Here is a 27,207-nt window from a genome sequence, read left to right on the forward strand (position 1 = left end):
GTGTGCATATCAGAAAAGGAAACTTATCTACAGGGATGCCTGAATGATGGGATATATCATTAGGTCTTCAATATGCCATATTTAAAGTCTTGGCTGTGCTATTAGATATGTCAGTACAAAAAGTAGGGTCCACATATAAATTTAAAAGATGTCACAGCATGATATGAAAGTAACAAATATATAATGCACTTACAAAGCAGTTTGGGTTACACTTTTTGGATCTACAACAAAATAAGTCTATATTTATAAGTGTTTAAAAAAATAATGGGGTGGACTTAGGATTTTATTATATAGTGAGCAGGTATTTTAAAAGAGACAATCATTCATAAAAATTAGGAAGAGGCTCTGGGATATAAACACAAAAAGCTTGTTATTACCACCTGCTAGATTAAAAGTGATGTGGAATTATATGCCTTTGTACTTTTTTGACTCAGTACATCATGCAAAAGTTGAGCTGTATACTTTAGAAACATCTTCCTTACAAGATTTCTGATATAATGACAAAAACAAATGGGCCTTGTGCTGCATGACCTTTATGTCTACAGACAGATGCTACTCTAAATGATGTTGGAGCTGGAGATGTGAAGCCTGTTATTGATCTAATTTAATTTTGTATGATTACTTTACTTGCTGGCATAGGTTGGTGCATGCAATGTGCACATCTTGCAATACTATCATGCAGGTAATAATTCTGTTCATAAAGTAGATTAATGTAATCATGTAAGTTCCCTGTTTCAATGACGAATAAGGATAATAATATAATACTAAATGCTGGTGTACAGTCTATTAACATTAATTGCATAAACCTCAAACAAACAAACAAACAAATGAAAAAAAAAACAGACAAATCAAGGTTGCAAAATATATTTAGTAAAAAAGAAAACTGCCTTTTGCCTCCAGGAGACTAATTAAGATAAACTGCAAGTGTGAGCCTTAAAACAAAAATACTGCTGGATTAAATTTTGGTAACTTTTGGGTGTATCATGATTATCTTTAAGAGTCAGTGTTACCCAACCAACATTGCTTATTTGCAGGAGGAATATTTTATCACATTTAATGTTTTCAGTCTTTACAAGTGAAACTTGAAGAATTTGAAGATTAACAGAAAAAAAATCAGAAAGTCACAGATCTTTCACAAATCAGACAGCTGTAAAAGAGACATTTTTCACAACCATTTTTTTGTTCTATCCCAAGTTTTTTTACTCCAAAGTCCAGGCCACAGCCACAGATTCTCTCTCAATGTTCACTGGAGGAGGCAGAGCTCATCAGCTGACTAACAGGCCTCATCATACACTGGGGAGGACCTCAACATATGCCTTACATTTGTCCTTGGGTCCTTCGATAGCACTACATGCATCTGCTGGTACTGGCCTCAGAGGAAGCTATATGCTTACTCACACAGATGTACAATACCACCAGCATCCATGGCCCCCCCTCCTTGCACAACTCCCAAAGGACTTTACTGGTTGAGTATTACTTATGGACCATCCTCATCCTTCTCAGGCATTGCCTTCTCACTCCTTCCCCTCTTTGGGTGTCCCTTAGATGCCAAGGGCACTAATTGAATTTGGGAGGCTAGCAGGAGGTGCAGACTGATGCCCTACTCCAGAACCATTAGGCCGACTTTGAAACTCTTCATTTTTAGTACTAAAACAATCAAATGGCTGCTAAGTAAATTTCAGAGGATGACATCACAGCTGGGTGGAAGAGTAAGAATGGAGTAATATCTAAAGATGAAACAGACTCACTGTGGATCTCAGTGAGTATGCAAAGTTGTTATTGCATTTCTAGACTAAACCATACCTAAGCGTTAGATACACATTAGAAGGAGTGTCTTCTTATTGTTTAGCAGTAGTCTTCTTTCAACCACTTCAATGCCAGAAAAACTGGTACTTCCTCAATGTTTTTCATCTCAGTTCTCACAATGCTCAGCCACTTTAAGCACTACCACCAGAGCCACCAGATACGCAGTGCAATGGCACAGTTAAAATGCAGGGAAATGAGCAAATCAGATCAGCCTTTTGGCAGCATGCTATTGTTAATAATGTGAAAAACTCAAACCACTTAATACAAATTACTGACACGAGCAACATGCAAATTGCTCTGCTCAGCAAATACAAATTATTGACACGAGCAACATGCAAATTGCTCTGCTCAGCACAGTAAGCCAGTGGCTAACATCCAGTTGTTATTCAGCATTTGGTTAGCTGACACACCCCTCACATATTAGCTAATATGATTTAGTAGAACGTGCAATCAGAAAAAGCACTTACTTACTGATAAATGATTCCCCAGTCAAACCATTGTTGAGAGGCCTAAAGTATTAGAGGATTGGTTCTGGCAAAAAAAGTGGATAACAATTATCAGTTAACACCATTTTATCTTTTTTTCCAGGACTACACTGTATTTTCCCTTCCCAAAATGAGAACTACTTGGTACATTGAGCTGACAAATGGCTCATAACTACATGCTTCCTGGTGGGAAGAAGGAGCCATTAGAATACAGATATGCTAAACAAATAACAATAATAATGAAAAAATGTGGAGGAAATTGATGCAAAAAGTGCAACAAAAAGTTAAGTTCATTAAAGCAGACAATAATTATGAAGAAAACAATAATCATATACACAGTACTATAACCAGGCTGTCAAAGCACGTACAGTAAGATACATTTCCATATGTAGTACAAGTGGTATATGGCATAATATACCATAATTCTGAAGGTGCAAGACATATCAGGGCCAACACAGTCAAGCAAAAGTATAACTACATTCAATGCAACCTCAACCATCCAGAAGAGCTCCCAGTAGTACACTAAAGACCATATATAACACAGTCACTTGTTAACTATGTAAACAACAAGTCTGACACTTAATAACTCATTACCTTAAACATGTCATGTATACAATTTATGGCCTGCATATCCAGTTTTACCAGATGGAAGTTTTGAAATATTAGACCTCTGGGGATACTGAGTGGGAGTTAATACCAGTACATCAGTGTCTCCCCTACTAATCTTTTCTTAAGGTATCATCATACAATGATACATTCATTCTCTGAGGAAGTTCACTAAAAATGTAATCACAAACAACAAACACAACACAAAGCAGCGGTATTCAAAATTCAGGGTGATGGAAAACAGCAGGACAACTTTTTAGCACAACTGTACCAAAGCTTAATGTATCCAACCTATAATGCTATGTAAATCTGTGAAGCAGGTTTAAGACCACTCCTTAAAGATGCTGATGAAGTAGCTGCTATCTAGCTTTTCATATCCCTTGCATGTTTTGCTGATGTTGTCATAACAAAAAGCAATACACTAGACCAACCACAGTACTACTTGTAACCTTATCTTCTCTTCATGAAAGAAACAGTTTTCAGACTCTGTGACATCTCTGTTTTTTTAATTATACTACCTTAAATGTCTATGTACATCTAGAGAGTGACAATATGTCTCACTTGTTTTCATATTTAGGGGAAAGATACTTCAGTTTCACAGAAGTTGCTGCCTTAAAAATGAAGGTAGGGCTTGTTTTCAAAAATGCTATCATTCTGAAAATCGGTAAAAGGATTTTAAAATATTTCTTCATCTGGCAGCCAGGCAATCTTTACAGTTTCTAAGGTCACTTTTCCACAGCAATCTAGGTGCCATGTACAAAATGCATAGTAAGGTGCAATATATAATACATATTGACAGAGATATAAGATAATCAATATAACTTACCCCGCGAAACTATTTGACAAATATCATGAACAATTTTTAACAAAGCAAAGATACATCCATGTTGTAAAAGTTCCACAGAAAAACTGGTAGTGATACATTAATTAGGTAAGTAAATATTAAGCAGTTTGTTCATTAAGTGTATGCAGCAATAGCATAACTCAGTTTATGGAGGGTGAAGAGTATAGAGAATAAGAGAAGTGGTGAGGTAATGGAAAATCAGTGGAATAATTTTAACAAGTTTACACGTGGAATAAGATATGGATGAAGGAATATTCCCTTGAAGGGTCTGAATTATTAGGTGTAAGTTAAAAATATTAGGAGTAACATAACTGTATGTACAGAAGACATACGATGAAAACAGTGAAAATGCACCAGGTATGTATAAAGACATCTAGATGTATAATACAGAAATCCCTCCCTGGACTGGCAGCAAATAAGAATAATGATTTTTTTCATGAAAGAATAAATGCCAGTGCAATCAGTAATCTGAACTGGACTGGGAGTCAGACTTTCTGTCTTAATCTGTTACTGCACAGCTGTTGAAGGCAATCAAACATGTTGGCAACATGTGCTTAATTCTTTAGGTTTTCAGTTGAAGGTTCCACTAAGCAGATGGAGCTCCCAAGAGAAAAGCTCCAGCATGGATCAATGAAAACCCAAGCTTTGTTAAAAAAAAAAAAAATATATATATATATATATATATATATATATATATATATATATATATATTAAAATATATATTTATATGTATATATATATATATATATATATATATGTATACATATACATATATATAGAACATATGTATCACATTCAGTAACTGATACTTATACACTTGCTCTCCATACACTATCGCTAGTGGTGATTAACCTTCACATCATAATAGTTAATACATGACTTCAACTATACAAACAATGTGGTACATAGCTAGTCCCTCTGACAGATCATGATGTATATCCCTGATATATACTTAAAGTCAGAGCCTAGAATTCAATGAGTATGAATTGTGAAACGAAGAAAGAAAGACATGCAGCTGATTAGCATACAAAAAACAAGAGAGAAAAGATGATGTGAAAATGGATGAATTCCTTGTTGGGGATAGATAGTACAAGATAATCAGGGAAGAGAGACAGCAAGAGAAAGGTCTGAGAATGAGAAGTAGACAAAGTGAAGGCAGCAACAGCCATACATGAGGATTAAGGAAATAGAAGGAGCTGTGTGTGACCATGAGTGAAAGGATGAAATTCATGAGAACACAGAAATCATGGCTTCTAGAGCTCTATTATCGGGAATGGGGTCATATAAAGGAATCATGAAAGAGTGGCCAGGGATATCAGGCTCTCCAGATGACTTAATCTTCTTCTTCTTTCGGCTGCGGCCATTAGGGGTTACCACAGTGGATCAACTGTTTCCATTTCTTCCTGTCCTCTGCATCTTGCTCTGTCACACCAACCAACTGCATGTCCTCTCTCACCACATCCATAAACCTTATCTTAGGCGTTCCTCTTTTCCTGTTACCTGGCAGCTTCATCCTTAGCATCTTTTTCCCAATTTACTCTGCATCCCTCCTCAGCACATGTCCAAACCAACATAATCTTGCCTCTCTGGCCTTGTCTCCAAACCTTCCAACCTGGGCTGACCCCCTAATATACTTATTCCTAATCCTGTCCATCCTCATCACACCCAGTGCAAATCTTAACATCTTCAACTCTGCCACGTCAAGCTCTGACTCCTGCCTTTTTGTCAATGCCACTGTCTCCAACCCATATAACATAGCTGGTCTCACTACCCTCTTGTAGACCTTCCATTTCACTCTTACTGGTACTTGTCTGTCACAAATCACTCCTGACACTCTTCTCCACCCACTCCATCCTGCCTGTACTCTCTTCTTCACCTCTCTTCCACACTCACCATTACTCTGAACTGTTGATCCCAAGTATTTCAACTCATCCACCTTCACCACCTCTACTCCCTACATCTTCACCATTCTTCTATTCTCCCTCTCATTCACACACATATATTCTTGTCTTAGTCCTGCTGACCTTCATTCCTCTTCTCTCTAGAGCATATCTCCACCTCTCCAGGGTCTCCTACACCTGTTCCCTACTCTCACTACAGATCACAATGACATCTGCAAACATCATAATCCCCGAGGACTCCTGTCTGATTTCATCTGTCAACCTGTCCATCACCACTGCAAATAAGAAAGGGCACAGAGCTGATCCTTGATGTAATCCCACCTCCACCTTAAATGCATCTGTCACTCCCACCGCAGACCTCACCGCTGTCACACTACCCTTGCACATATCCTGTACCACTCTTACATACTTCTCTGATACTCCCAACTTCCTCATACAATACCACAACCCCTCTCTAGGCACCCTGTCATATGCTTTCTCTAAGTCCACAAAGACACAATGCAACTCCTTCTGACCTTCTCTGTACTTCTCCATCAACACTTTCAGAGCAAACATTACATCTGTAGTGCTCTTTCCTGGCATGAAACCATACTGCTGATCACTAATCATCACCTCCCTTCATAACCTAGCTTCCACTATTCTTTCCCATACCTTCATGCTGTGACTGATCAATTTAATCCCTCTGTAGTTACTACAGCTCTGCACATCACCCTTATTCTTAAAAATCGGTACCAAAACACTTTTTCTCCATTCCTCAGGCATCCTCTCACTTTACAAGATTTCATTAAACAATCTAGTTAAAAACTCCACTGCCATTTCACCTAAACACCTCCATGCTTCCACAGGTATGTCATCTGGACCAACAGCCTTTCCATTCTTCATCCTCTTCATAGCTATCCTTACTTCCTCTTTGCTAATCCACTGCAGTTCATGATTCACTATCCGCGCATCATCCAACCTTCTCTCCCTCTCATTCTCTTCATTCATCAGCCCCTCAAAGTACTCTTTCCATCTGCTGAACACACTCTTCTCACTTGTGAGTACATTTCCCTCATTATCCTTTATCACCTTTACCTGCTGCACATCTTTCCTAGCTTGGTCCCTCTGTCTAGCCAATCGGTACAGGTCCTTTTCTCCCTCCTTAGTGTCCAACCTTTCATACAACTCTTCATATGCCTTATCCTTAGCCTTCACCACCTCTCTCTTTGCCATGCACCTCATCTCCTTATACTCTTGTCTACTTTCTTCATCTCTCTGACAGTCCCACTTCTTCTTCGCCAACCTCTTTCTCTGTATACTCTCCTGTACTTCTTCATTCCACCACCAGGTCTCCTTGTCCTTCCTCTTTCCAGATGTCACACCAAGCACCTTTCTAACCATCTCTCTTACTAGCTCTGCTGTAGTTACCCAGCTATTCGGTAACTTTTCACTGCCACCCAGTGCCTGTCTTAACTCTTCCCTGAACTCCACCTCACAATTACCCTTTTTCAATTACACCATTTGATCCTTGGTGCTGCCCTCACACTCATCCTCCTCTTCTTGATCACCAATGTCACCCTACAAACCACCATCCTATGCTGCCTAACTACACTTTCCTCTGCCACCTCTTTACTGTCTCCAATCTCCTTCAGACTGGCCCTTCTACATATGATATAATCCACCTGTGTGCATCTTCCTCCACTCTTGTATGTCACCCTATGCTCCTCCCTCTTGTTAAAATACGTATTCACCACAGCCATGTCCATCCTTTTTGCAAAATCCACTACCATCTGACCTTCTGCATTCTTTTGCTTAACACCATACCTACCCATCACTTTCTCATCCCCTCTGTTCCCTTCACCAACATGCCCATTGAAATCTGCTCCAATCATGAGTCTCTCACCCTTGGGTACAGTCAACACCAGTTCATCCAACTCACTCCAAAATGTTTCTTTCTCATCCATCGCACACCCAACTTGTGGAGCATATACACTAACAACATTCATCATTACACCATCAATTTCCAGCTTCATAAACATCACTCTATCCAACACTCTTTTCACCTCCAAAACACTCTTAGCATACTGTTCTTTCAGGATAACCCCTACGTCATTTCTCCTCCCATCCACACCATGGTAAAACAATTTGAACCCACCTCCGATACACCTAGCCTTGCTCCCCTTCCATCTGGTCTCCTGCACACACAATATACCAACCTTCCTTCAGTCCATCATATCAGCTAGCTCTCTCCCTATACCAGTCATACAGCTAACATTCACAGTTCCAACCCTCACTATCACAGTCCTAGCCTTTACCTTCCTTTGGGCATGCCTTCTCCCTCTTCTCCTCCTTCGGCCAACAGTAGCCCAATTTCCGCCAGCACCCTGTTGGCCAACAGTACTGGTGGCGGTCGTTGTTAACCCGGGCCTCGACCGATCCAGTATGTATATCTGTACTGTTGTCCGCATGTATGATTTAGTGTATTGTACATTTGCACAATGATTTATTTAAGGTGTGCCTTGAGAGCTATTTGAAACATCACTTACAAGTTAATTTTCTTAAGCCAAGCTGTGCGTTAGACAAAGGTTCAGTATCCTTTTTTTAGCCAAAATGAAAATATTTTTTCCACTTTGCCATACAGGATTTCCTTGTATGTATCCTTGCTTGTTTTAAGATGGAGTGTGTTTTTTATTAGTGTTGGGGTAGGGTATTTTATATTTGTATAGTTTTGTGTGTCCGTCCTTTTATAATATATTCCTCTCTCTCTCTCTCTCTCTCTCTCTCTCTCTCACTGAGGGTTAATGTCTTTGTAAAAGGTGTTGGGTAGCAGAAAGTGGGGAAAACATTGTTGCCAGACAATGTTTCCAATTTGGACCAGTTTTCAGTATCTGCAGTCCCGAATAAACAGAAACAAGTTTTAAAATCAGGCCTCTTTCAGCAAACGTAATTTTGTAGTGAATATCCACAGCTATGTATGCTCAAATACAACAGAGACATTAGCACTGAGAAAGAAGGAGAAAGAAGGAAACAAAATATATTAAATGTCCTGGTACGTGAAAACTATACAGTTAAGAAGAGCTTATACCAGAACAAATAAACTAATAAAAATAACAACTCTTTTTGTTTTTTAATTTAAATGTCATACTAGTCATCTAGTACTTTGAGCAGGTGAAGGGGTGAAGCTCCTTTTTTGGTTAAGCAGTCTGCTTATTGGTTCACTGAAGTTAATCACAGGTTGTCGTGAATTCTCTATGAATTAATTAACTTTTTTATATACTGCTCATCTACAGCTGTGGTCTTCTCAGAAACATGTTCAGTGGAGTTAGCATTCAGAAATGAACAGTTGTCAATGGCACTTGATGAGGAGCATGTGTCCACATATGCCACTCAGAGTTCTGAACCCATAGTCACAAGAAATGCTGTTATTATTAATTGCACTTGCAAAGCAACAAATGTCTTCTGCAAATGTGCTGCACATAATTGCCCAGATAGTTTTAGACTTATTTCAAAGAAATAATCACCCATAGTTCTTCCATCACACACATTTCCATGAGATTACTTTCTAAAAATGAGTTTTAAATAAGTAATTTCCCATAGAGAGTGAAATTTCATCAACATGTGCTCTGACTTCAGCTTTTGTACCACTCTGCTCCATTACTATTCTCTGTGGTAGTATGAATTATGCCAGATGTGAAATTTAAGGTGTCAGACATCATATCTGCTTTACAGTATCTAGAAACCGAAAGAATTTGACTTCATTTTACTCTTAAATAAACAATATTTGTGTTGGTGAGAAGACCTCGGGTGGGCACAGTGCTGATCTACAGAAACAGCACAAAGGCTTCTAACATAGTTTTAAACTTGCATAACATGATATCAGAAGAATTAAGTTTCTCATCACTGAAGCAAAAATGTCACGATCTTTTGATCCATTCTGAAAAACACTTTTAGGTGAGGAATCACAGTTGTTGTAACATCTTTTGCATTTCCTCAAATAGAATTATCAGCATGGGAGATAAGCATCCAGCTCACATTAATATATATTTTTTATGCCAGTGGAAGAAACCAGGATCCACTTAGGATGTCTTTTTCAGCCTTACTAGGTGTGATGTCACTGAGTTTATGGGACCAGTAAAGTCAGGCATCTGCCAATCCATGGGGGAAAAAGCAGGGGAAGGTGCTACAGGTATCAGTGGTGCTGCAGGTTACCTGTCTCCTCACCCAGCAAAGAAGGTTAGCAAACACAAATACCCTCATTGCTGGGATGCCAGTGAAGGCACAGGCAACCCTCAAGGCTGCCTACATGACAGCTTCTCTGGACATCCCTTTCCCTGTACTGTACTAGGGTAGCTACTGAGTATGGGGAAACAAGATGGACAGAGGCTGACTGGAGTAAGCTTGATGGTTGGCAGGCATGGCAGCAAAATGCCTAGAAAAATATTTATTTTAGAGTACACATTTTCCTCATGGAAACATAGTTTGTTTTACATCAAGAAATGAGATGTTCTCCACTTCAAACACAACCTCATCTGGATTTGGGTTGTTTGTCTACCATTCATTGTTCAGTGGAAAGATTTTTTGACTACTGACAAATCAGGTGATTCTATAGTATTACAAACAATTTAATCTGGTTTGGAACATTACACACTATACAATTTTGATATTTACCTTTTACCTTTCCTGCCAGTCCAAGGATTTTTCCTTTGTTGGAGATGACACTTTGTCTATCTCGGCTGACAGTAATGAAATTCATGAGACACTGCTATCCAGAAAAACTCCATCTCAGCTTTTGTGCACTCAACATTCCTCAGTCCTCCATGTCTAATAACGATCGACATGTCATCGTTTCCAGGACCATTGTACTCAGTGAAATTTTTTCACTTGTAGTAGTACATCTTAGCTACAGTCTTCTGTCTATCAACAGTAACTGTGACAGCTTATGTAAGGCTTCATGAATTCTATTTTGTTTAAGTAAATGATATGTATACAGAAAGTTTTTTTTTGTTTCACTAGAATGGAACTCTGGCGAGTCTATATGAATGCAACAGGAAAAAAAAAACACTGTAATCATCCTCTGATGGAGGTCTACAACCCTTTCTTTTGCTCAGAGTGGAACATGTTTTATAGAAACTTCAGATTTCACATGCAACCATATCAGCAGAATAGTCGAAGGCTGGACTTCACATTTTTTTTTCATAATGAAAGCACACTTGTTTATAATTTGAGATGCTTGTATTATTTCATATCATATTAAAATGTTTCAAATACAAAATCATTGTTTTATAAAATAATTATAGGACATTTGCCACTTTTATGTCTTTTTGAAGGACACAACTGCCCAAGCAGGGACTGTCTTGTGTAAAGAAGAATATATGGTAACCCTTATCCCTTGCTAAAGCTGTCGTCTATGCCCCTGACTTGTATTTCCACTTAAATAGTTCTGATAAGGTAATCACTATCTGCACAAACTATAACAAGAAATTTAAAAACAAACACCTACGGTGGAATTGCTGTACTAATAAATTACATAACAAGGGAAAGCAATTGCTTAATGTTTATAAAAGGTCTCATTCTACCTACTTTAAGAGCACACATAAAAACTAATAAAGTGCTGAAGTAAACTATTAGAAAGTTCAAAACAAGAGTATGAATTTAAAATGGCAACTAAGACAACAATTAACTTCAAATCTTTCTTTAACTATGTCAGGAGGTTAAGAATTAACACCCAACAATGTTCGGAGCTAGTCCACAATGATATTGCCCGCTCTGACCCAAAGGAAATAGCTAATATCATTCTGAGACAAGATGGCAGACTGCTAGCTGCAGTCAATATTTCAAGACCTCAAGACATTTTTTTCTTAAATATCAAGCTCCTAGTGGGATCTACACAAGAAGAAGATACCATTTACTACTTCAGTTATCTACATGACTTGAAAAGAAATACAAAAATATCAAGTTTCCTGTCATTTGGAAAATTGCCTTCAAATTGTAGTACAAAAAGAGTCACTCCAAGTCTTAGTCTCAAGAAAGTAACATGAAAAAAGAACTGCAGACTTAAACTTCATTTATCCAGGAAATCTCACTGAAGTTAAATAAATTTGTTAACAAAATGGGTGGGATTAAGGAAGATTATAACAGACCTTCTGAAGGACAGGGTGAAACAGCTGAATGCCAAAATTATTGATACCAAGGAAACTCTTAATGACTTTGAAGGAAGACTTAATGGACAGGAGTCACAAACTGAATTCCTTCTTAAAAAGAATATATTGCTGCTTAAAAATAGATGATCTTGAAACCAGAGAGAAAAGGGATGATTTTGGAATTGATGGTGTCTCAAAGAATATAGAAGCTGTCAACATGACTAGCTTTCTTATAACATAGATTCTAAAAACAGTCAATCTCCTTGAGGCTTTTTTCCTTATCTAATCTTAAAAAAATGAGTCCCTCCAAGATCTGTTATTGTTATGTTCATCTCAAACATCAACAATGACTTGTTTTCTTAGTTTTGAAAATTGCACGGTCCAATCCACCTTCAAAAATGGGAGATAATATATTTAGGTTTGATAATGCCTCCTACAGTAAAGTTATGGAAAAAGAAAATGGTGTACTCCTTTTCTATTAAAAAGCTTATAAAGAACAATATCAAACTTCATCTTCTATTCCCTGCCAGATTAAAGATTTTTCTTCAGGAAGGAACTAACTTATTTAACTCTCTCTTGATGAAACTATTTCTTACATCCAAACAAAGAGAATTATGCACTCAGCAGAGCCAATGCTCTTGACTTGTATGAGTCTTAAAAGTTAAACTGAATGACACAGGGATGATTTGAAGCTTAAAATGTTTTCTTACTTGTTAACATAGAGCTCGTACTAATGGTCTATTTTTTATCATTTCATACTGCCCTTATTATCTTTCAGTCTACAACTGCATGTTTTCCATTCTAATAACCATGAAATGAGGAATATCTACAGTGGTATTTTTACTTGTATTTCTATTGTACTTTCAAAAATCTTGTTAATTATTTATTATACAATGACTGCCCATTAATATTCAAAAAGTAGCACGCTGATTGGTCAGCCCAACCAGTGTGCCCATTGTAAATCTGAACATATACCAATGGAAAAAGATCTGGTTACCCAGACATTCTTCCATTAATATATGCCATAAAAATTCACTTTTCTTTCACTTAAACAAGAAAAAAAATAAACTTACAAAACCAGACACATGAAACCAACGAGAGATAGGACACACAAAAATAAAAGAATAATCAGTCACATTATGCAAAACTAGATTTTCCTTTTATTTTCTATTTCTTGTCTCTCTCGTACCTTCAAAGTGTCATGATATCTTTTTTTAATTTTTTATAAAAAAGCAGTGGAGATCTTCCTTTCTCCATTGCTTCCTATACACAGCACCCATTACATCGCACTGATGTACTGCATAAGCGTGGGAGAGAAAGTCCCATACTCATGTGCAGTACATCAAAAAAAGCAGCTGGATATCTGAGGAAAGTGGAAAAACACCTCGGAGCCATCTCACAAAGACATATTTAAGAAACGTAAGTGATTTGTTTCTTAAATAATGTCATTGTATAATAGCAATAACCGACTGCATGGCGTGGTATATTGAAAATTTACTCACAGTTGTCTTTGTTTAATCATCTTTCTTGTACCTCACCTTTCATCTGTTCCTGTGTATTTTTGTTTTTTGTGGACTGTTTCTTTAATTCTCCAGTAAAACCTATGGTGCTCAACTTCAGTTAAACAAACATTAAGTGGCCTGAGAACTTTTTAAACTTTATCTCCTTTTTTTATCTTTGATTACTTCCTTTACTTCAAGACTGTGTGAATGTTCTGTGTGATATAAGATGTCAGTACATTAAGAATGGTAACTTCATGTTTTTCTGCAAAGGTACTCATTTTTCAAAGCTTCATGACAGCACTTTTTTATTATTTGATGGCAAAAAGAATGTGCTTTTAAAAATTGTTGTCCTGAACTCTCTTTTACAAGTATAAAATGTGTGAGGACATGAATTGTGCTCTTAGTATACAGTCAGAACTCTAGAGTTAATACCTCGTATTGTCTTAGATTAAAGTAAACCCATATATAAATATATATTGTTAAGCAGTTTTCTTGTGACTTTTATTTATTGATAAACTTTTAGTGAATGTAGGGATGTTTAGAGTACCACTATAGTGTGTAGGATTCAGTGATGTTATCAAGGTATATTTATAGCATTTCCTAATGGGGACCTGAAGAATTATCTTCCCAAACTGTAGAAGTGGCATGCAGGAATGTATATATTTATATTACATGTAAATTTATTGTATAGCCTATACATGTGCATTGTACGTGATTAAGATGACATTCTAGGGACAGTTGTATTTTGCATTTAGTGTGCTGGGATATATAACAAAGTCAAAGTTGTCTTCGCATATAAATAATAGTTAAAGTCATCCTAAAAACAGGAATGTTGGGAGTACTTATTAATAAAGTTAAATAAAGATCAGTGAATTTTCATAAAAAATAAAATTGCTTGGTGAATTATTTTTTGATTAAAACATATTTCATGGAACATATCTCTCATCATTTGACATATATACTCTGATTTGAATGCTAGCAGCATTCAGATGAATCTTTGTCTTTGTTATGAAATCAGCCCTCTTGTGCCCATTTGAACAGAAATCAATACCAAATCACTCTTGTATATAGACATTGCAATTTTCTCTGTTTCCTCACTCTCCTGCCTTACTCAAATGTAGACTAATAACTATGTTTCCGGAAATGGCACTTTTGTTGCTGATTTGTGGTTATGTGTTGTTATAATATTGAATTTTTTACTAAAAACTTTTACTAAATATGATTTCTGACTTTATACTTGATAAGCTTGTTAGGAATACTTAAATTGTTATTAATAATTATAATATACTTTATTATAATGGCAATGTCAAATATAACTTACATTTCAATACAGTACTAACTGTATGTAGGGTATGACTTTGACAAAACTGAGATTTATAAAATGACTAAAACTATTATGTTAAACATTGATAATGTATGTATTTCTTAATATTTATTTATATATTACTACACAAGCCTGGAGATGACTAGATAATATACACTGGCAGTTAAACAATTATTTTTGTGAATGCAGAATTGCAATGTGAGAGTGATTAGTTGACAATTTGTCTGAAGCTAAATTTCACTGAATTTGTTAAGCAACGGGAAAGGAAATACAGTATTTGTAAGAGTTACTTACATATTTAATATACAAGTAATTATTAACATCTCTTGCAAATTTAGACCTGTTTTAAAATGATTAATTTTTGTTGTTAGGTTTGAGACAATATAAAGAAAAAGAAAAAATACAATTGATCATATTATATTTTATATTGTTGCATTTCATTTCTGCAGTCTATTTAAATTTTATTAACATGGTTTGTGGTTTACAGATTTAGAAACTGACCTAAATCAGTTCTAAGAATATCGTAATGTGTACAGAGTCTACATTTTGTAAAATTCTAACCAAAGGTAAGTACCATTTCATTCTATATGTTTTGAAATATGTATGCTGAAATAGAAATTTCAACAAGTATATTTCAAAAAAAGTATTTCCTAATTATCATTGGTTGATATAATTAATTTCTTTTAATAAGTGTTATACATTGTTTTATGAATTGACATTTTGAAAGTCATACAGTTAATATATACCTTTTGTCATATAAAGAATAAGGGAAACATAGAAGTTATGTACTTACCATAACGTTCCATCTGAGTAGTTAGACTTCATTCTTCTGCACATATGGGTATACGGATCCGTTTCGGATCCGAGCCGGAAAAACTTTTCAAGCATCAGCTCCAAGCTCCAAGCTCCTCCCTTACCTATATTACATCACTTCCTCCTATCTAGCCCCAGATCGAGTTTGCTGTCACTAAATGGCAACATAACCACAATCCTAAACAGGGCAAACCTGAAGAGTGAGGGGGATGGAGAGAGGGAAGGTGCAGAAGAATGAAGTCTAACTACTCAGATGGAACGTTATGGTAAGTACATAACTTCTATATCTGCAGTAATTAACTTCATTCTTTCTGCACATATGGGACAGAGTCCCCAGCTACTAGTATTCCTGGGAGGCCCTTATGGAAGGATATTTTTGAGCACCGCAGAGCCAAAGGATGCTCTCCCTCTAGAAATAAGATCCAATTTATAATGAGAGATGAATGTGTGCGAATTGGCCCAAGTCACTGCTGCACAGATATCGTCTAATGGAACTCTTGACCAGAAAGCTGCAGAAGTGGCCATTGCCCTAGTGGAAACGGGTTCTGATTGCATTGAGAGGCCCAAATGCAAAAACGTCTCCACTTGCTATTGTAGAGATTCCTAGTGGATGCTTTAAGAGAAGCTAGCAGAATGTCCTTAACAGGGGACAAAAGTCCTGGAGTCCTGATGATCATGGGAACTGCAGCAGCCATGCCGTCAGCTTGAGACTGTCCAGGTTGGGCTGGGGCATGCCCGATGGGTGAGAAAATAGATCCGGACATGGATCTAGAGTCCATGGAGGAGCCAACAGGTGAGACCATAGGAAGGGAAACCGCATTTGGCGAGGCCAGAAGGGAGCTATGAGAATGACTTGTACTGCAGCCGGCAAGCTCTCTGAAGGAACTTCGGAATAAGAGGTAATGGGGGATAAGCATACAGTAGCCCGGGAGGCCAAGCATGGACTAGAGTGTCCCTTGGGACATCCCCCAGAGGGGGGATCATAGAGAAGAAGTTGCTGCACTTCGTGTTGGAAGGACATGTGAAGAGATCGCAGCAAGGTTGACCCCAAACAAGGAAGATTTTTTCCACCACTGATTGTTTCAGAGACCACTCGTAAGGTAGAAGGATTGCCCTGCTGAGACTGTCCACTAGAATGTTGGAGTGTCCCGGGATATGTGTTGCTATGAGAAACCGGCTGGTGGATATGGCCCACTCCCAAACCCTCATGGCCTCGCGACAAAGGGGGTAGGATCGGGTCCCTCCCTGTTTGTTTATATACCAGACTACAGACATGTTGTCTGAATGAATGGCTACCGTCCCCGGAGGTAGGACAGGGTGGAAGGCTCTCAACGCTAAAAGCACTGCCCTCATCTCCAGGACATTGATGTATAGCTTGGTCTCTGGAAGGGACCACGTGCCTTGGACCGTTCTTCCCAGGAAGTGCCCCCCCACCCGAGCTGGTCACCATGGCTTGAGCCAGAGGGGCTAGAAAGCTGTGCCCGGCAAAAAATGTCCACTGATTGAAGCCACCACTGGAGTGATCTTCTGCATGTCCCATTGATTCGGATGTGGAAACTCATCGGGAGGTCTAGCCAGGACCACTGAACTGCTAGATTCCACTGAAGGACTCTCATGTGAAGATGTGCAAGAGGGAGGATAGAGATTGAGGCCACCATCGAACCCAAGACCCTAAGAACATTGGATGCTGTGACTACAGAGTGATCCAAGATCGCTGATACATGGAGTCTGAGATTTTCTATCCTTTCCGGGGTGAGAAAAATCTTTGACTGAATCGAATCCAGCCGTGCCCTGATGAAGTCTATGATCTGAACTGGAGTCAGGTGGAACTTTTTGAGGTTGATCATGATGCCTAACTTGTGAGCCAGACAGAGGAAGTAGTGTAGGGCCTGACACAAGAGACATTTGGTGGATGCAGTGAAGAGTCAGTCATCTAGGTAGGGGAATACCTGAATGCCCTGAAGTCTCAGGTGAGCCGCTACGACTGCCATAACCTTGGTGAACACCCTGGGGGCTGTGGTGAGACCGAAGGGTAGGGCTCTTAATTGAAAGTGACTGTCCCCTAGCCGGAAGCGCAGAAACCTCCTGGAGCTCCTGTGGACCTTGATGTGATAGTAAGCGTCCTGGAGGTGTAAAAAGCACATCCTGTCGCATTCTCTCAGAAATGGTAGAATGGACTGTAGAGTGACCATCTGGAATTTTTGTTTCTCTACCGACAGGTTGAGGATAGACAAGTCCACAATGGGCCTGAGGTCCCCCATCTTCTTTGGCACTAAAAAGAAGCTGAAGTAGATGCCTGATCCAGATTGATCTGGGGCTCGTTTTTGTAGCAGCTTTGAAACCTCTAATGCTGCAGCCTCCCTGTGAGTGGGTGGAACATCTGGAAGGCATGTTGGAGTTATGAGACATGAAAAGAAGGGGATAGAATATCCTCTAGATATGATGTTTAACACCCAGTGGTCTGCAGTAATGGACTCCTATGCCACTGGATGTAAGGAAAATCTTCCCCCGACTGCCTCCAGAGTAGAGCAGCCGGGCAACTCCTCAGGGTTGCTGTATGAGTCTGTCGGAAAAAGGTTCCCTAGACGCGAAGTTTCTGGGAACCCCTCTGCCTCTGGGAAGGCGTCGGTCTTGTCCCCCTCTGCCACTGGGGGATGAATATTCTTGAGTGTCACGAAAAAACTGTGATTTCTGGAACCACATCTTCTTTTGCCCTTTTGGTTACTGGAATAGGACCTCTGTGGGTTAGAGAAGTGGATTCCGATGGCTGACAAAGTCTTTCCATCCTTCTCACTCTGGGATAGTGTGTCACGTACAGTCTTCCCAAAGAGGGATGATCCATCGAAAGGGGCCTTGATGAAAGACGCCTTAAAGGGGTCCGTGAACTGACACAGCCTGATCCAGGTGTGTTGCCTCAAGGTACCAGCAGCTCTAGCGGCTCCCTCCGTAGCATGAGAGAGGAGATGCATAGAGGTATTAGTCACTGATTTCAGTGTAATCATCTTCGCAGTAAAGGACTGCTTGTCCTGCAGCAAAAGAGACTCCGGGGGTGACTCAGTTAGTTCCAATATAAGGTCTCGCTGCAGTCAGATGACATGTGCCAAGTAATTCAGCACACGGATAGAAAATGTCGCTGACGAGTACATGCGCTTCCCAAAACGATCCATCACCTGGACTCCTTGTCTGGTGGATGAACCAAGGAACTCTCCTGTGCCAGTTCCCTCTTTGTGGCTGCTGCAACCACCAAAGCGTCTACCGGGGCTCCCTTGGACCATGCCTGCCTGTCTGATGGCGGGGAAAGAATTTTGTCTGGCCTTTTGGGTATAGGCTCTACGGTGTCAGGATCATTCCATGCCCTAGTGGTGATGAGGTCCACCAAAGGGTCAGCTGGAGGGGAGACCCAGGAAGTAGATGGGCCCGTGCCAAAGGCCTCCAGGAATACGGACTCATCCACAGAGGGTTTGGGGGCTGACCAACCTCCTCTTTGGCAGAGGATCTCCATAATGTCTCTGAACGAGACGTCCTCGGTAGGTGATCTGTGGGAACCCTCTCCTTCATCCAAGTCCGTATCAGTGGTAATGGACTCAGGGGAGTCCAAGTGCCTCCCCTTACACTTGTGCTTATGAGGTTCCTCTCCAGTGGGACTCTCTGAAGAGGATTCGTAAGCCTCCGGGGGTTCCCTGAGTGGAACAACCTGGGGTTGCTTTGGCATTGGCTGTTCCTGAGACAGGGTAATGGGAGCAGAATCCAAAATCAGAGGGGTCTGGGTAGGATCCGAGTAGGTGAGCTCTGGCCTCAACCCCTGGGAGAGAACCCTTTCCACTGCCCCGAATGCCGATGGAGAGCACACCTCCGTAGCTCATAAGGATGAGGCTCTCCCTGGATCTGAAGCAGGTATCGGAGCCGAGGGCAGGGTAGTCTGGGCACCAAGGATGGGATCCGAAAGAGCAAGATCTCGACACTCGGGTCCGACCCCCCGACCACGGCTCCGAAAGTCTCTTGCCTCCGAGATCGGATCCGAGGAACTCAAGGTGACAGCCGGCGTTGAGGAAACGAGAACCATCGGTGCCGACCCAACAGCTCCGAAGAGTCTCGGACCCGACAACCCCAAAGCGTCGGGTCAGATCGGGGAAGGAGAAATAGGGTGGAACATAGTTGTAGAGGGACCCTCTCCAATGGGAGAGGGCCCTGGTAAGACCCCCATCTGAATCTGGTTCTGGATGAACCTCCTCATCAGCCTGTCCATATCTAGGTTTGAGACACTCCGAATCGACCTGGAGGAAGCAACCGACTCGGGTCTGGGCCGGATCTGAGGGGAGTGCCTCAGCTCCGATGGCTCCATCGGCTCCGGTGAGAAACGGGGAGAGCAGAGCCGAGGAGAACGAGACCTGGGTGCCTTTGAAGAGGGGCTGGAGAAAGACTCCCTGTCCGGTGATCTTTTTCTGGGCCTGTCCCTCTCTTTGTGGTGCTTCTCCTTCTCTCTTCTGTCCCTACCTCTCTGGGATGAATCCGATATGGTAGGCCTGGTGGGAGGTTGAGTCCCTGCCTGCATAGTGTCACTGGCTGGGGAGGAAACCGAGGCAGACTCCAGGGCAGAAGCTGGTAGCAGACCTTTAGCCACAAACTTAGCCTGACAATCCTTCAGTGCCCTAGGGTTAAAGCCTGAACAAATGTCACAGGATGCAGACAGATGGGTGACCCCTAAACATAGAACACACAGAGTGTGACCATTGGCTGGTGAGAGCTTATGACCACACTCTGTGAATTTCTTAAAAAGAACCTTAGGCTGTTCAGCCATAGTGGATAACAGTACAAGTCCTAATGCCCCCCCCCCCCCACACACACACACACACACACACTTAACAAGGGATTGGGCCTAGGCGGGAAATCAGACTACAAAACAGTACTACACAAACACTATATTATATATATATATATATATATATATATATATATATATATATATATATTTTTTTTTTTTTACAACTAACACGATGACCAAACATGAAGAAGGGAGGAAAAAGGGAAAGGTATACACACCCAACTACACTAATAAGACCAAAAAAACCTTACCACCTTGCTTAGAGCTCAGAGACCACGATGCTGACTCATAGAGCGGCAAACGAGATCTGGGGCTGGATAGGAGGAAGTGATGTAATATAGGTAAGGGAGGAGCTTGGAGCTCGGAGCTGATGCTTGAAAAGTTTTTCCGGCTCGGATCCGAATCGGATCGGTATACCCATATGTGCAGAAAGAATGAAGTTAACTACTTCAGATCTAGTCATTAACTAATGAAAGCTGGTGTTATAATCTTAATGTAGAAAAAACGACAGTTATTAATCTTTCTTGGATTTTTTTTTTTATTTTCCTAATTCTATTTTATACTTTCATTGACAAAGTTTTCTAAGACTGTAATGTAATTTATATTTTTAAGTAGTTTTTCATGGTTAACAAGGTTGTTCGTAGATAAAGTAGGTTGTAAAGAGTCAAATATTTATTTTTAGTTATTTAATATAGTCGAGCTTAAGTTTATTTCTCTGTATTAGCATTCTATTCCTTGCAAGGCTGCAATGCCTTCCACACCTTCAGACTGCAGATTAAAGGTGTGAGAACCAAAGGAGGTGGAATAGCTATCTTCATTAAAGATAATTACACCTCTAGACTGGTTAGACAAGAAAACTCTATGGAGCTACTCTAAATCCAAATTACTGTGGGTAAGACCCCTCTTCAGGTCTTTGTCAGTTACAGGACATCTTCCATGAACCAGGATGCCCACACAGCTTATTTAGATCTACTTGTGACAATTAAGGTACAACGTAACCCCTATTCATGGGTGACTTTAACTGTCCTTCCATTAATCAGGAAACTTATACGAGCCCAAACTCATTGCACAAAAGTTCCTGGACTTTGTTAACTCAAATGCCCTGGAACAAATAGTGCACAAGGGGATCCAATATTCTAAATGTGGTCCTCACCAATATGAGAGATTGATGCAACACCTCAAGTGTAGGGCCTGCACTGGCTAAATCTGATCATAAGTCAGTCATTTGTGAAGTAGCAATAGCACCTGAACTCCCCAAAGGAGAGGTCTGGCTAAAAACACCATAGCTAACTGTGCCCTCCTAAGGGAAGATATAATTGACTTCCAACCTCCAGTTTCCACAGATGGCGACTATACTACAGTATAAACTGTTGCTCTGTATAAACATCTACCCAAAGAGAGCTTCCAGGGAATGGACTTTTTTGTTTAGGAGCCTAAACAAAAAACCTCCACTCCCTGGAAGCTCCCTTTACCCTAGAGAATGCTGATGTCTGTGCAATCTCTGAGAATTAGTTTAAATCCGCAGAGAGCACACCAACAGTGCAAGGTTATAATGCCTTCCACACATTTAGACCAGCTACTTCACAGGCAGGGACTAAAGGTGGAGGTGTCTCTATTTACATCAAAAATAAATATACTTCAAGGCTGGTCAAATGGGGCAATGTACTTGAGCTGCTCTACGTTCAAATCACCATAGGTAAAATGCAATACCACTTCCTTGCAAGCTATAGGTCCTCCTCTATGACCCAGGAAATCCATACCAGGTATTTAAACTTAATAGAGACACTAAGAATCCTACCCAATACCATTTACATAGGTGACTTTAATTACACCACTATTAACTGGGAATCCTATATGACAGCAAACATACATGCACAGAGATTCCTTTTGTAAACACAAACACCTGGACCAGATAGTCAATACATCAACCAAGGGTGCAACCAAACTGGATCTAGTCCTCACTAATATAGGAAAGTGCTGCACACTCCCTACTGTAATGCCTTCCCTGGTAAGGTCAGACCACAAAATGATCTCCTTTAAAGTAAAAATAAAACCTGGACCCACAGTTCAACCATGAATATTCAGGAGCTATCCTAAGGCTAACCTCCTGTTATTAAGTGAGAACCTGTCAAAATTTCAAGCCCCTATAAACTCAGAGAACACTTCTGCCTATGCAGAACTGTTCACAGAACCCTTGTACAAGCATGTTAATAGCTGCATAGAGGCAGCTGTACCCATCAGGAAGAAGTACAGAAATAACTCAAAAACAAGCCACTCTGGTGGAATCACAAAATCAATTGGATGTATACCAAGAGGAAGGAAATCATGGCAAAAATTAGGAGGTGCAGCACCCAGAAGGATAAAAGCCTTCTCATCAAACTAAACAAACAACTCAGAGGACAGATAAAGTCTACCAAAGCCAAATTTGAGGTCAGTTTGGCCTCCCATACCAAGGACAGCTACAGATCATTCTTAAGCTATGTCTGCAACCTCAAACGCAATACACAATTGTGTTCAGAGCTCATTGTAAATGGAGCCACCTATACTGAGACAGAAGATATAGCAAACCTCCTGGCTGATAAATTCAGCTCCAACTTTACTTCTCTCTCCCCCTCAACCTTCCCTCAGGAAATATCATCAAATATAACTCCCCCTACTATCACTAGGGAACAGGTCCTTAATACTCTTTCTAAGACCAAGAACACTGCATCAATGGGCCCAGACAATTTCCAGGATCCTTCCAAATAGCATGAAACATGACCTATCAGGGCCTCTGAAATTACTATATAACTGTAGCCTCCAAACAGACATCGTGCCTCATGAATGGAGAAAGGTAACAGTTATACTTCTACACAAAGGTGGGCCATCTACAGAACCTGGAAACTACAGACCCATAAGTTTCACTAGTCTTATATGTAAAGCCATGGAAAGAATTATCATGGAGATGATCAATAGACATATAGTAAACCTCCAGACACTGGATCCAACCCAGTTTGGTTTCATCAAGGGCAGATCATGCCTACTCAACCTGGCGGACTTCTTTGAAAAGATCACCAAAAGCAATGGATGAGGGCAAAATTGTTCTCACTGTCTACCTTGACCTGGCCAAGGCATTTGACACAATACCCCACTCAGGCATTGTTGACAAACTCAAGAGATTAGGTACAGACCTGTATGTCACCTGGTGGGTAGCGAACTGACTCACAGACAGGACTGAGGAAGTTAGAATTGGGGAGTCCATCTCTAAAAAGAGGCCACTAACAAGTGGAGTCCCTCAGGGATCAGTCCTTGGACTGCTCCTTTTTGGTATTTACTTCTCAGAAGTCAAGGCCAATGTCAGTGGTCTGTGGCTGACTAAATTTGCAGATGATTGCAAATTAGGAGCTGTCATTGAATCTCACACTGACACAAATGTTCTCCAGGAGGGGCTGACACAGACAAATAACTGGTGTCAGAGCCTGGGACTAAAACTAAATGCCAAGAAATGCATAATAGTATCCTTTGGGAAGTCATCCATCCTTGGTAACTATCATATTGACAACACACCCTTTGGAGTTAACCCAGTAGTCAGGGACTTAGGGACACACCTAGATAGTAATCTAGCCTTTGATCATCATGTGTCTACAGTGGTGAAGAAATCATTCTATGTTGCACAACTTATAAACAAAGGTATGGCATCTAAGTCCAATGAAGTCATTGTTCCACTGTATTCGGCATTCATCAGACCTATCATTGAGTATAATGCCCCCTTTGGTATGTACCTAACCAGGCATATCCAACAACTGGAACATCCATAGATATTTCTCACTAAAAGAATACAAGGCATAAGTAATATGTCCTATGAAAACCGCCTCAAAGCCCTATCCCTGTATTCTGTCTCCTACAGGCTTTTGAGGGGAGATCTATGCCTGGCATACAGGGCATTGTAAGACCCCACTCTGATGGACCTCCTGCATATCCATAAAATAAAAAGTAGCAGAATTACCCATTCTAAAGACTTAAACCTTGCCTGTGATATAAATAGGACCCGCTGGAGAGATAGGTATATATCCCAGAGACTACCCCATCTATGTAACAGGCTCCCCATCCATGTGAAGTAGAGTTCCTACTTAACACAATTCAAGTGCAATTTGGACAATTGGATGGGAAACTGGAAATTCATCCCTGGTTTGGCAGCTATGTCTCTAATGCAAACAGGTAACCTGTAAATGGTTCATTTTGCAGGCCCATTCTTACACTTATCAAGGGTATCAGAACTGGTCAGAGATTTGGGATGCATGGCTAGGCTTAAAAAGGCCCTTGTGGTAGTTAGCCTAGTAAACACCTATGAACCTATGTACAGACACAGCTATGCCAGATAGGATTAAAGCAAACTCCTCAAGAAAAAAAAAACATCCTGGTGGAAGTCTAGCATTAATACATTATGCAATAAGTGAAAGAAGCTGCTGTATACAAATACCAAAGTGAGATCCCAGAACTGGAAGAGCACTCTCCTCAGCCTAAACAAACAAATAAGACAACTCATAAAATCTTCAAAGACCAACTATGAGAAAAATTCAGCAACCATAGCCAAGGATAGCCACAAGACTTATCTTCAACTACATCCACAACCTAAAAGGTAGGACTCAGATGTGGGCTGAACTAATTGTGGATGGCATCACACACACTGACCCTATGAAAATTGCAAAGCTGCTAGCAGACAGGCTAGGCAAAAATTTCACCTTCCTCGCCCCCAAGCATACCACAAACCATGTCTTTATCATTTCCCCCTCCCTGCATCTCCAAAGAGCAAGTCATGAATGCTCTCTCCAAGGCTAAAACCACAGCCTCTATGGGACCAGATGGCATTCCTGGTTGCAATCTTAATGTTCTACAAAAAGAGCTAGTTACTCCATTAGGCACTCTATTCAAACACAGCCTGAGTACTGGCTTTGTCCCCACTAAATGGAAAACAGTGGCTGTTATCCCCCTCCACAAGGGAGGCTCAACAACATACCAAAGTAACTACAGACCCATATGTTTAACCAGCCTTATTTGCAAGGCAATGAAATGAATCATCAAGGACCTCATAAATAAGGATATAGGTGAAACACAAACCCTGGATCCATCCCAGTTTGGTTTTGTCAAGGGCAGGTCATGTCTACTAAACCTGCTGGACTTCTTCAAGAATGTGACCAGAGCCATAGATGAGGGCAAAGCCATGCACACAGCCTATCTTGATGTGGCCAAGGCCTTTGGCACTATCCCACATTTGGCATCATTGACAAACTAACCCCATTAAATATTGACCCCTGTGTTGTCAGGTGGTTTGCAAACTGGCTCACAGATTGACAACACTCAGTCAAAGTGCAAGACTTTACCTCTACCAGCAAACCTGTCACCAGTGGGGTCCCACAAGGGTCAGTGCTGGGCCCCTTCTTATTTGGCATATACCTTTCAGAAGTTCAGGCCAAAATGGAGGGGCTGTGGCTAACCACATTTGTGGATGACTGCAAATTAGATGCTATCATTGAATCCCCTAGGAATGCTAGCAGACTTCAAAAAGGGCTTACACAGACCAATTGTTGGTGCAAAAGCCAAGGTCTTAAACCATATGCTAAAAAAGGCGTCATCATTCCCTTCAGCAAAACAATGTCCCTGATGATTATAAAATAAATAATAACACACTATGTACCAATTTAGTAGTGAGAGACTTGGGAACACAAGTTGACTGTGACGTCAACTTTGACCACCATATGTCTACTGTGATGAGGAAAGCATTCAGTGTCACTCACCTGATAAGCAAAGGCATCACCTCAAGAGCAAAAGAGGTTATAACTCCCCTGTACTCATCCCTCATCCAGTCTATTCTTGAATATAATGCTCCCTTTGGTATGTACCATACCAGACACCTGCAGCAACTTGACAGACCTCAGAGATTTCTAACTAAGAAAATTCAGGGTCTCCAGCACATGTCTTATATGACAGACTAAAGTCGCTGTCACTGTCCTCATATAGACTACTTAGAGGTGATTTATGTCTGGTTTACAGGGCTATCCCTGACACAAATCTAATGGAAGTGTTGCACATCTGTAAGTCTAATGGGACTAGAGTCATCCATTCCAGGAATCTCAATCTACCCTGTGACATAAACACCTGCTGGAGAAACAGCTACATCAATCAGAGGTTGCCACTCCTCTGGAATAGGCTTCTAATCCATATCAAGCAGATCACATTCATGACTCTGTTTAAGCGGAACCTGGACAACTGGATGGATAACCGTACATTTCTGCTGGGGATTGCCCCACTTCTCTCCTGGACATGGGTAGTCCTTGCTAGAAAAACCTTGGGCACAGATGATATCTCTCATCTAATATTATATTGGGATTGCTAGACTTTTAAAGACCCTGCATCAATAGCCTAGTAACATCCTATGAACCTATAATTTCATTATTTTCTAAGAAATACATTTCTCATTGGATACATTGTCACATAATTCAACTATTTAAATTAAATGTTTTGTATTTTCTTTTGTTCTCTTTTCTATATGGAGTGTCAATGAATGTTTTATACAACAATAGTATTTTATAATCTGTATAAACTCACTGGATGTTTTTGCATATTGCTATATGGGTTTTGGAAGGTAATTAGTTAATCTGGGCTACTGGAATGATGTAGGAACTTCTGTATCCATGGAGCAGACATTTTGTTAGTGTAAATACTATAAATTATTTTATTTTTATCAACTATTCATTAAGGCTATACTTTGCATTACTTTAGTCTATGTTCACCATTTTTAGCCATTATTTTATTTAAAAAATATTTATACTTAATAGCTGTTTGTTTACTAAAATAATACAAAGTACAGTTATTTTTGATTCTGTAAATATTGTAAATACTGTGTTTCTTTTTTTTATATATCTCTATGAAATAATAATAAAAATAGAGATAGCTAATTTCTGGTAAATTTAGTTGAAATTGTTACTCCATCCACTGTTATAACTAT

The 27,207-nt window shown here is 40.0% G+C and overlaps 1 protein-coding gene across 4 annotated transcripts in view; it reads right to left on the reverse strand.

The window, feature by feature from the left end:
* Positions 1-27,207, reverse strand: part of PLEKHG4B (pleckstrin homology and RhoGEF domain containing G4B) — a 960,241-nt gene that overhangs the window by 13,017 nt on the left and 920,017 nt on the right. The window contains exon 23 of one of the 4 annotated variants that reach the window (XM_044065124.1): positions 2,278-2,337. The exons of 1 other annotated variant lie outside the window; for it this stretch is intronic. In XM_044065124.1, coding sequence (XP_043921059.1) covers positions 2,296-2,337 — 42 coding nt within the window. In that variant the 3' untranslated portion in view covers positions 2,278-2,295. Of the gene's footprint in view, positions 1-2,269; positions 2,338-27,207 lie in introns of all 4 variants that reach the window. 2 more of the 4 variants (XM_044065120.1, XM_044065123.1) reach the window with 2 other exon arrangements.

This window comes from Protopterus annectens, chromosome 3.part0 (genome assembly GCF_019279795.1).
Source record: "Protopterus annectens isolate FY-2018-M chromosome 3.part0, PAN1.0, whole genome shotgun sequence".
Classification (NCBI taxonomy): domain Eukaryota; kingdom Metazoa; phylum Chordata; order Ceratodontiformes; family Protopteridae; genus Protopterus; species Protopterus annectens.